We start from the raw sequence: 10366 nt of genomic DNA on the forward strand, positions 1-10366 counted from the left end.
TTCGACACATTAAATAATTAAATACATTGAAAAAACCAAAACTTTCTACTTTCCACTCTGCTAATAATAATTTAAGTTTTCTTTTCTAACTGGATTAAATAAGCAATTATTTAGAAAGAAATGAAATTAGAAAATTAGATATCTGCTATTTCGAACTAGGGGTAGTAACTCCAAACAAGAACTAGATCGAGGTTTAGGTCAACTTTATGATAGTCTAATCCATCATCAACCCCCTTGAATTCTGCATTTTTGGGGTTAAAACGATTTCAATCCCGAAAATTTAATGTTTAACAACTTTTCCGAGTGGGATGGATAAGCAAATGTATAAATTTTTCCGAGTACCATAATCGCAAACCAGAAAACATTAAAATTAAAACAAGTTGCTAATGATCAATCCCGGTACTGTCCTTACAATTTACTAGACACTCTTTAGACTTCTTATTGCTCCATTTATATATAAATAATAATAATAACAAAGAATGGAATAGGATAGTAGTGTACAAAATCTTCACTTCCTGTCTGGCATTGGCATTATTTCTGTCCAACGGAATCCTTAGGGGGACTCTACAAATGGACTGGTTGGTTTCTGAAAGCACTCAAACAAGATTGATTGTGAAGGACACGTAGGGGTGGGCATCCTCACCCGCTAGGGCCGCCATCCCTACATCATCCTCAGACTTCCAGTATGAACTGCAATCAAAATATTCAAGGTTGAAGATGAGAAATTATGGCATTAACAAGAGAAAGTAATAGATTAAGAGACAGAATTCAGTATCATCTTCAGCTACTGACACCTCAAGATAATAAAACATAAGACTTCCATGAACATTGCATGCTTATATCTATAAAGAGAAGCTAATTGCACCTTACCCCTAAACCCCTAAACTACCCCCAAATGTGCATTTTATCCAAAATGCATTAATTATACCCCTTGAACTTTGGTTATGTGCAAATTATCCACCTGAATTTTGATAAATGTGTTTTTTTTTCTTTTTGTTAACAATTGATGGGAAAATTAGTCAAGGGTTAATCTGCAGATTTATGAGTGTTTACGGGGGTTTAGGAATAGGATTAAGGAAGACTGATTTTAAACCAAATACAATAATATAGAAATTATAAGCCACTTGCCTGTTTGTGCTATCACTCAAACCTTCAAGGATAGAACGTACTTTCTTTTCAGCTTTTACAGATGGAGCTAAAACACATGCCTGGAGTCGAACATAATATTTCTCAATGATAAACAAAAACTGAAAAATTGGAGCACTGAGCTTTGGTTTTTGAAGAACATAGTTACCAAGAAAGATGGTGGTAGACCATATCTCAGAATGCTCTCAGCAAATAAACGTACAGCACAGAAATGCATCCACGAGCTGAAAACCTTCCGAAAATAAAAAGTAAAAGTAGTTGGTGACAAACCACAGCATGTTTAGAATAATACAGCAAGCAAAATTTATATCAGAAAGCGACTCCATTATAAATGTATGGTCAATCACTAAACATTTTAAATAGAGAAACCATAGACTGATGAACCCCTCCATAATGTTGTTGAGGGGCTAGAATAAAGATAGACAGACATCAAGATATTAAGCATGAAGATAGTCATTTAACCGACCATACTTGCCTACCACCTGTAAATTCATTGATGTAGTACTCAAAGCTGTTCCTGAAAATTAGCGTCAGTGAAAAGTAAAAGAAATTACCTCTCCATAGCTGGTATAGCACCACTGCAACAAAGAACCTCTCAAACTTTCCTGATCCCGCATCAATTTATCTAACTCCTGCTTTCGCCCCTCGTGTGTTTCTGGACTGTATTCAAAATCACGAATCTGAACAAGACAGCAGAAAATTACATTAAACACCTCGAAAAACAATGAATTGAACTAGAACAATGCATATTAGGTGCCTCATGCATTCCTCTATCCACATCTTAATAGAGTTTCCAGGATCAAATCTTAAATGAGAAAATGAATTTCACCAGACTAACAGATTGTATGCAGTTTTTTTTCCCCTTTTTTCTTTTAATGTTTAAACAGGAAAAAAATAAATACTTACTTGAAACCCTTTTTCACGTGCACTAGTTCTGAAGTTGTCCGCAACACGATTGAAGAGTGTTACAGTGTAAAGAGCATATTCATTATCCTCATACAACTTCTTGGAAGATCTGGGGACCTACAATTAATCTAATCAGAATAAGGAATAAAGCCAGGAAAAACAAACATGTTCTCAAATATTAAACAGCTTGAATGTTACTGGACTGTATACATGATATACAGAGATTCAGTTATGACCAGTTTATGTAACCTCAAAGAAGGTAGCAACTGAGATTCATATTTAGCAGCACATATGGTTTATCTTACCACATAGTTTGTCAGTGTTTCGTAGCTTGCGAGCCAATCCTTTTGTGAATACTTGGAAACAATGGCAAGGAGAGTAGTTAAATGTTCTGAAGTTATAATATCCTCAGGTTTTACCAAGTTGGAAAGGTCACGGACAGCTAGGCTGGAATGGCAAAGTAGGTCAGCTAGGGAACAGTATAAATAATTTGAAAATCAATGTTGCAAAACAACATCCAGACCTTCCAGTTTGCTTTCGGTTGATAGCATTAAGCTGACTGCGGATATTGTTGTACTCAGAAACACGAACCTGAAATGAATGATAGTTTTAAGGTCCAAGCTGAATATTGAAAATCCAGTCTACTAAATGCAAAATAAGTAGAGATGTTTCTTTGCTATACTCCTCAAAAAAGGGGAGATAATCACAATTAAAAGCTCAAGAAAAACAATTTCAAGTTCCAAGACCTTTCTCAAATGCCTTGGTCAAATATTCCTTTTGCATACATAAAACATTTCATTTGCAGAAACAAAGAGAGGGCCTTTTGAGCTGTTAGTGAAGAAAGGAGACACAAAATCGAGAGAGCAGCAGGGAAGAACCCTGAGAAAAAAAGAATTAAGATATTCATGGTTTCATAAAACAACAAATACTACAACTCAGATAAGCAATTATGCTTTCCCAATGGAAACTGTTAACTGTCAACCGACATGTATCTTATCAAGTATTGAGAAATTTCAAGAGCATAAAGATCTTAGAAATAGACTTATATACACTATAGGAGAACTCATGGAACCCAATAATTCCATGTTTCATCTTTTAATTAGCATCATAAAGGAAATGGTGAATTGGTGATATCAAATCATTAATCAAGCAAATGTCATGACATACAAGAAAAATAACATGTTTCAATGCTAGAATGGATTACATCTTCAACATTGCAACAGCAGAAAAATGACCTGGTTTAGGGCACTTATCATTCAACTACCTTACTATAGTCAACCTCACACAAGCACTAAAAGTTGTAAGATTTGACCTTGTTTAGTACAAATATGTTTTGATTTTATTTCAAGGAGTAAGAGAACACTTTGACAGTGGAATAGCATAAACTTTTTCTGGATCAGATGTTAACTTGTGAGTTTAAATCAATTTGAATGAGCCTTACGAAGCTAGATCTACAGGATCAAATTGTAGCATACTTTTACTGTATTTATCTCAACAGGACATTACAACAACTAAATGAAAAATGAAAAAATAGAGTCCATTGATTCAATATTATGTACCCTTCTCATCAATATAAAAGTTAAGCACACAGCACCTTCTTTCCCCAAAACAAGACCAAGGCTGCACAAAACTGATTATCAACTTAACATAACTTCTTTCTTACATCAGTTACAAGCTTGGAAAAAACATTATGGTAGCAATCATGGAAAATAACTAACAAAAAAAAAATCATAAGAAAACAAGGACTAAGCATTCTGCCACAGCAGTTAGGCTAGTAAGGTAAGCAGGACAGTTCCTTAAGTTACTATCTCACTATAAGGGAATGTTCAGTGTTATGGATACCATGAATGGTAAAAGATAATTCATCATATGCTACTGCTACCTATATCTTAAACCCAATCACTACAGAAGAGCAAGAAAATAGGAAAACCTTGAGATCATCCTCTATCTTTGCTACTTGACCATGAATTCCATCAACGATCTCTTTCAATGGCGACATAGTGGGGTACTTTGCTTCATCCCAAACAAATCTGAATTCATCAAAACACTAACTTTCAACACAGATGCAAATCAAACAAGATCACACAGAGGTCACAAATTTCCAACTACGGAATTCAAATGAAACCTGGTTAAATAGGAATCAACAGGGACACCATCGACAGTGAGACCGCTGCTCTCGACGCCGGAGATCCTCTCAAGTTCCTCAATCTGGCGCCGGATCTTGTGCGACACTCCTTCCATGAAAGTGTTGGACTGCATCAAACATTTCGTTGTCTCTTCATTTTCGCATTTTTTCAACAGCGAAACAAGACAAAACAGAAACTCGGAGAATCGTGAATTTGCGGATCCACGATCAACAGAACAAACTAATCGAATCGGAAGAATGGGGAATTGAGTAGATTCACCTTAGCGAGATCATCGCTGAGAGAGAGGAGAGAGTCTAGGGTTCCGACGCGGAGATTAGGGATGTTGAACTGCGAAGTATCGAGAAGAAAGTGAGGGTTAAATCGGAAAAAAGAAGAAAATGAAAGAAGTAAGAAGATTAATTATATATACCCTGTAGAGAGGGGTGTCGAAAGAGTGCTTGGAGATTTGATCCTGGAGCTGGTTCCAGAGAGTGGAAGCGGAGTTGTGAACGGGAAGAGACACCACCCAGTACCTGCTCGCCATTATTGATCGCTGTGTGACTCTGTGCTGTGCTCTGATGGGTTCTTCTTTAACTCTCAGGTTCCTTCGTTGTTTTTACGATGCTCAACACAATTCAGTAATTCATAACTTGAGAGAAGACCTTTTTGCCTGTGGCAACGTTAAAATGTGGCTATGGTTCGCTACTATTACTATATGTCTATATCTATTATCAATTCAGTTATCAATTATCAATCATTACCCCTAGGCAGAAAAATGATTTACATCATTTAAAGTTTGAATTTCACTTTATAAAGTTTGGTTTTTTATCATTTATTTTATAGATGAAATAAAAAAATATAAAAAAAAAATTATTTAAAAATAAGAGATTAAATTTTTTTCTCTAAAATAAAATTCAAACTTTAGAAAATTCAAATAAAAAAATTGGAAAATTGTTTTTTATTTAATTTCTAAAAGAAAAAATAAAAAAAACAAGCTTACACACATACATTCACAATATACATGTATTTTATATCTTAACAAAATAACGAGACACGGATTTACATAGTGTTTTTTGGACTATTTTATTCTCATCAATTTTTTAAAATTTCATATATCTACTTTTTTTTTACAAACCCTAACCCGTTACAATCTCTTCTCTGTTTCTGCAATTTTTTTAGCTACTTTATTTGTGTGTAGGCTGTTTTTGTGAAGTTTTTTGTTGTTTTATGACAATCTTTCTCATTCCTCTATGCTAGAAAACTCAGCTTAAAATTTAAAATAATTTTAATCCTCTCATCTATTTATACGATGTGTTAGAATTTAGCTACGCACAAACAATAATTTTGTTAAAGAGTCCAGCGATATTGATTTATTATGCTTCGTATGAATTGAGTTCAAAGTTGAAAATTGCTTCAACAAAAACAGCTTGTTTATTTCAAATTCTCATGTGCTCCTTATTTTTGGTTTATATGCCATTCTTCCGTTACTAATACAAGTAGAAGTTGTTTAAGGGTTTCACTTTGATTATCCGTTAAAAGCTCATGGCAACAATGTCAGAATTTGAATAAGTTGAATGATAATTATTTGTACAAGTTGACATATTAATGTACAACTCTGAAATTTGCTTTACTGAGATGGAAGTCAGCATTAATTCCTCTTACAAAGTTATCAATCATCTGCCATGAAGAATTATTCCCCCTTTCTTTACTTAATAATATTACATATTAAAATTAAAATTTTAATTATTTTTCAAGTGACATTTTTATTAATATGTTTCAATTAGATTTTAATAATTCTTTTTGTTGTTTTGTCCATGGCATCTGAACTAGTTAGTTAGTTAATTTTAGAATCTCTTAATATGCTTTCACTTTTAATGTATCAAAAACTATTGGATTGATTATGTGACTATATGATTATGTATTGAATGTTCTTATTCTTATAAACAGTGACCCAAAAAAATTGATTGGTGGGAGCAAAAATATATAAAGATAAAATATAGATAAAAATATATTTATGTCCCTGCTTACAAACTATTAGAGATTTTCATTTATATTTTTCCTTTGAATGTTGTCGTACTGAATTATTATTTCTTTTATTTGTATGCATTCATTTTTTATTGTTTCTTAGAAAATAATAATAAAACTTTCTATGTGTGGAATATTATTGAATAATGAGAATGCAATTTGACAGATTGATGTTGCTTTTAAAATTTTATTCTTTACCTAATAATAGTATGAACTAAAAGTAGTTTGTATTATTGATTAATATTAATGGAAATATTATATCATCAATATTTCTATAATTAAGTATAAATATAGTACTCAATGAGTCTTGTATATTTATTACAAGGATAGGAAATTATGTATTTTAATTTATTAGGATAGTAAATTATACCTTTTAAGATAGGAAAGATTTAATATAATTTCATATCAAAAGATGTATATATACATGTTCATAACTAATGGAAAAGCAGGTTGAAATAACTTATTTTTTACATGGTATCAGAGACAAACACAAAAAGAACTTGGGCTACATAACCATGGTAGCAGAACCAGGAAAGAACTCTGTAAATATAACAAAGGCTTCAGAAAAAGGAATTAAAAAAATTTACTCGCCATATAACCTCAATGTGAGTGACAACCCAGGAAATATAATCACGCAAGTGCAGCTGCCTGTAGAAAATTATGAGGAATGGGCCAGAGCGGTGAAAATATCACTTCGGGATCGGAGAAATGGAGATTCATCGATGGAACTCTCACAGAACCAGAACAAGGTGCATCTGATCTTGAGGATTGGTGGACAGTCCAATCCATGATTGTGTCATGAATCTTGAACACGATCGAACCAAGGTTACGGTCAACCGTTGCGTATGTTGAGAACGTGCGGACACTGTGGGAAGATATCAAAGAGCAATTTTCCGCTGTGAACGGACCACGAATACAACAACTGAGGTTAAATTTGACGAGATACAAGCAGGAAGGGATGGCCATGACGGCGTATTATGGGAAATTGAAAGTACTGTGGGATGAATTAGCACAGTGCGAGCAAATTCCCAAATGCCCGTGTGGTGGATGTAAGTGCGGGATTGGATCTCAACTTGAAGAGCGAAGGGAAGAAGAGAGGGACCACCAATTTTTGATGGGCCTAGATAATGCGAGTTACGGAATAGTGCGGTCAAATATCTGGCAACAGATCTTTTGCCATCGCTGAATCGTGTGTACGCAATGCTAGTCCAAGAGGAGAGAGTGAAACGATGGCTAAGGCACCAAAGAGAGAGGGTTGGTTGTGGGACTCGCGATGCAGGCAGGGAATAGGACGAAAGAACGAGGAGATCCTAGCCAAAAATCAACAATATGCTCTAACTATAGCAAAAGTGGGCATGTTGTTAAATGATGCTTTCAAATTGTAGGGTATCCAGAATGGTGGGGTGATCGGCCAAGGAATGAAAGAAGAGACGGTGACAAAAGCTACGGACAACAAGGCACGCATACTCGAGGAATTCCATCACGTGCACATGTGGCACACATTGATGAAAGTGGTAGCCATGCTATTAATACAGAAGACATGACATGTGAGATGTCAGGATTGACCAATGAGCACTAGAAAGTATTGGTAGATATGATTAACAAGCAAAAATCAAATGACTCTGAAAAAATGGATAGTAAGAGAATTTTTTATTTATGGATCATTGATAGTGGAGCTTTCAACCACATGACGGGAAACCTGAAAAATTTGTGTGAAAAGAAAACTATACGCGGGTGTCCAGTAGGTTTACCAGATGGAGAGCAAGTGATAGCGTGCAAGCAAGGAACAGTGATACTTGAAGGAGGACTTGAATTGAAAAATGTTCTCTATGTACCTCAATTAAAATATAACTTACTCTCAGTTTCTCAATTAACAGATGAAGAACACTGTCTAGTACAATTCACTGATAAATTTTGTGTTATATAGGACCGCACTTCGAGGATGCTGATTGGAGTGGGTGAGCAGAAGGATGAGCTTTATTGGTATCGTGAGGCACACAAGATTCAAGCTTGTCATGCCAGAACAGAGAATCAACTAGTACTTTGGCATAAGAGACTAGGGCATCCATCATTTAAAATTGTGCAAATGCCCCGTAATGTAAGTGAGAAATATACAGGCAATGAGATTTGTGAAATTTGTGAAAAATCCAAACAAACAAGAGATAAGTTTCCTTTAAGTGATTATCAAGCTTTCAATATTTTTTATTTAATTTATCATGACTTGTGGGGGCCCTATAGAACTCCCTCCTCGTGTGGTGCTTCATATTTCTTAACTATTGTGGATGATTGTTCACGAGCAGTTTGGATATATTTGTTGAAAGAAAAGGCTAAGGTATCAATCACATTGAAAAAATTTTTCACTTTGGTTGAACACCAATATAACAAGTATGTTAAAATGGTTCGATCTGATAATGGAACGGAATTCATGTGTTTAAAACAATACTTCCTACAATAAGGTATTGTTCACCAATCGTCATATACTCATATGTCAATACATCACAACAAAATGGACGAGTGGAGTGTAAACATCAACATATTCTCAATGTTGCTAGATCATTACGTTTTTAAGGCAATCATCCTATTCAGTTTTGGGGAGAATGTGTCTTAACTGCTGGCTATTTAATTAATCGTACGCCATCCTCAATACTGAAGGGCAGGACTCCGTATGAGGTTTTTCATGGAACAATTCTAAGTTATGAGCACTTGCGGATTTTTAGCTCTTTGTATTATGCTCAAAATCAGAATAGGCAACGGGACAAATTTGCCAGCCATAACTGAAAATGTGTGTTTATCGGGTATCCTTTTGGGGAAAAAGGATGGAAACTATTTGACTTGGAAAAAGAAATTTTCTTTGTTTCTCGTTACGTCCATTTTGTTGAAGATATGTTCCCTTTTAAAGTGGATCAAGCTTTGGAACAAAGGATTTGAAGATTGTTAAAGAAGACACACACAATGGGCCAAGTTCAATATCCACACTTGGGCCCAATACTCCACACTTAAATAACTGTGCTGGGGATTCCCTCATTGAAGCATCTATTGACAAACAAGGGGGACATGAGCTTAATGAAGAGATTAAAGAGTACATTGTTGACAATACATCGGAACCAAGTGCAGCAGAAACAACGCCGACTTCTGATCTGCCATTGGTCACGATGGACGTTCCACTTAGTCGGGGTCACCGCATGAAGACACCCTCAGTCAGGTTAATCGATTTTATCTCTATTGTCACGATACCAATCAGCCCTACCGACCAACCTCCCTCTCCATCAAAATGCTCAGGTGTGTCCTATCTTATACAAAATTTTGTGAATTATAATTCATTTTTCAAACAACTCCATAGTTTTCTTGCCTCTCTCTAATCAGAATAGGAGCCTCTATTTTTCTCTCAAGCAGTTAGAGATGAGCGTTGGCGTGAAACAATGCCCAAGAAATTCGTTCACTTCAACTCAATGACACTTGGAAGCTCACAACCCTTACCCCAGGAAAGAAAGCACATGGGTGTAAGTGGGTTTATAAAATTAAATACAATTCTGGTGGAACAATAGAAAAGTTCAAAGCAAGACTGGCAATTTTGGGAAATAATCAAGTGAAAGGCTTGGATTACAATGAAATATTTTTTCCAGTTGTAAAGATGGTAACAATTCACATAATACTCGCAGTGGCAGCAGCCCAGGATTGGGAACTCCACCAGATAGATGTCCACAATGCATTTCTTTATGGAGAACTTGATGAGGATGTTTACATGAAGCTTCTCCTTGGTTTTCAAGTGCCTCAACAAGGACTGGTCTGTAAACTTCAGAAATTTCTTTACGGACTGCGGCAGGCTCCATGCTGCTGGTTTGTAAAATTTTCATCTGCCCTCCTTCGATATGGTTTTAAGAAATCTCCAAAGAACCATTCATTGTTTAGCCTTCGTCACAATAGCATGCAATTGTTAGTTTTGGTATATCTTGATGACCTTATAATTACAGGAAATAATGGTGCTGCAATTCAACGTTTCAAAGAGTATTTACACACATATTTTCACATGAAAGATTTAGGCCGATTGAAATACTTCTTGGGAGTTGAGGTTGCCAAATCTCCGACTGAAATCTTTCTTTCCCAAAGAAAATATGCTTTGGACATAATCACAGAAACATGACTTCTAGGTGCTAAGCCTATAG

The 10366-nt window shown here is 35.3% G+C and overlaps 1 protein-coding gene across 1 annotated transcript; it reads right to left on the reverse strand.

Moving 5' to 3' along the window:
• LOC107604848 (V-type proton ATPase subunit C) lies at positions 223 to 4887 on the reverse strand. The gene is made up of 11 exons (XM_016306555.2): positions 4609 to 4887; positions 4458 to 4526; positions 4178 to 4305; positions 3983 to 4082; positions 2576 to 2643; positions 2358 to 2499; positions 2053 to 2169; positions 1701 to 1826; positions 1295 to 1378; positions 1129 to 1208; positions 223 to 690 (listed from the first exon to the last, which is right to left on the reverse strand). Exons 1-11 carry the CDS (start codon positions 4720 to 4722, stop codon positions 597 to 599), a joined length of 1122 nt encoding a protein of 373 aa, XP_016162041.1. The 5' UTR covers positions 4723 to 4887; the 3' UTR covers positions 223 to 596.

This window comes from Arachis ipaensis, chromosome B06 (assembly GCF_000816755.2).
Source record: "Arachis ipaensis cultivar K30076 chromosome B06, Araip1.1, whole genome shotgun sequence".
Taxonomy (NCBI): domain Eukaryota; kingdom Viridiplantae; phylum Streptophyta; class Magnoliopsida; order Fabales; family Fabaceae; genus Arachis; species Arachis ipaensis.

Excerpts from the sequence above, each read along its gene's own strand:
- LOC107604848 (XM_016306555.2), bottom strand. The coding sequence starts at position 4,722 with ATGGCGAGCAGGTACTGGGTGGTGTCTCTTCCCGTTCACAACTCCGCT. Across the intron at positions 4,527-4,608 it reads TCGACACCCCTCTCTACAGG|TTCAACATCCCTAATCTCCG; the intron begins GTATATATAATT and ends GATACTTCGCAG. Across the intron at positions 4,083-4,177 it reads GTTGATTCCTATTTAACCAG|ATTTGTTTGGGATGAAGCAA; the intron begins GTTTCATTTGAA and ends TGATGAATTCAG.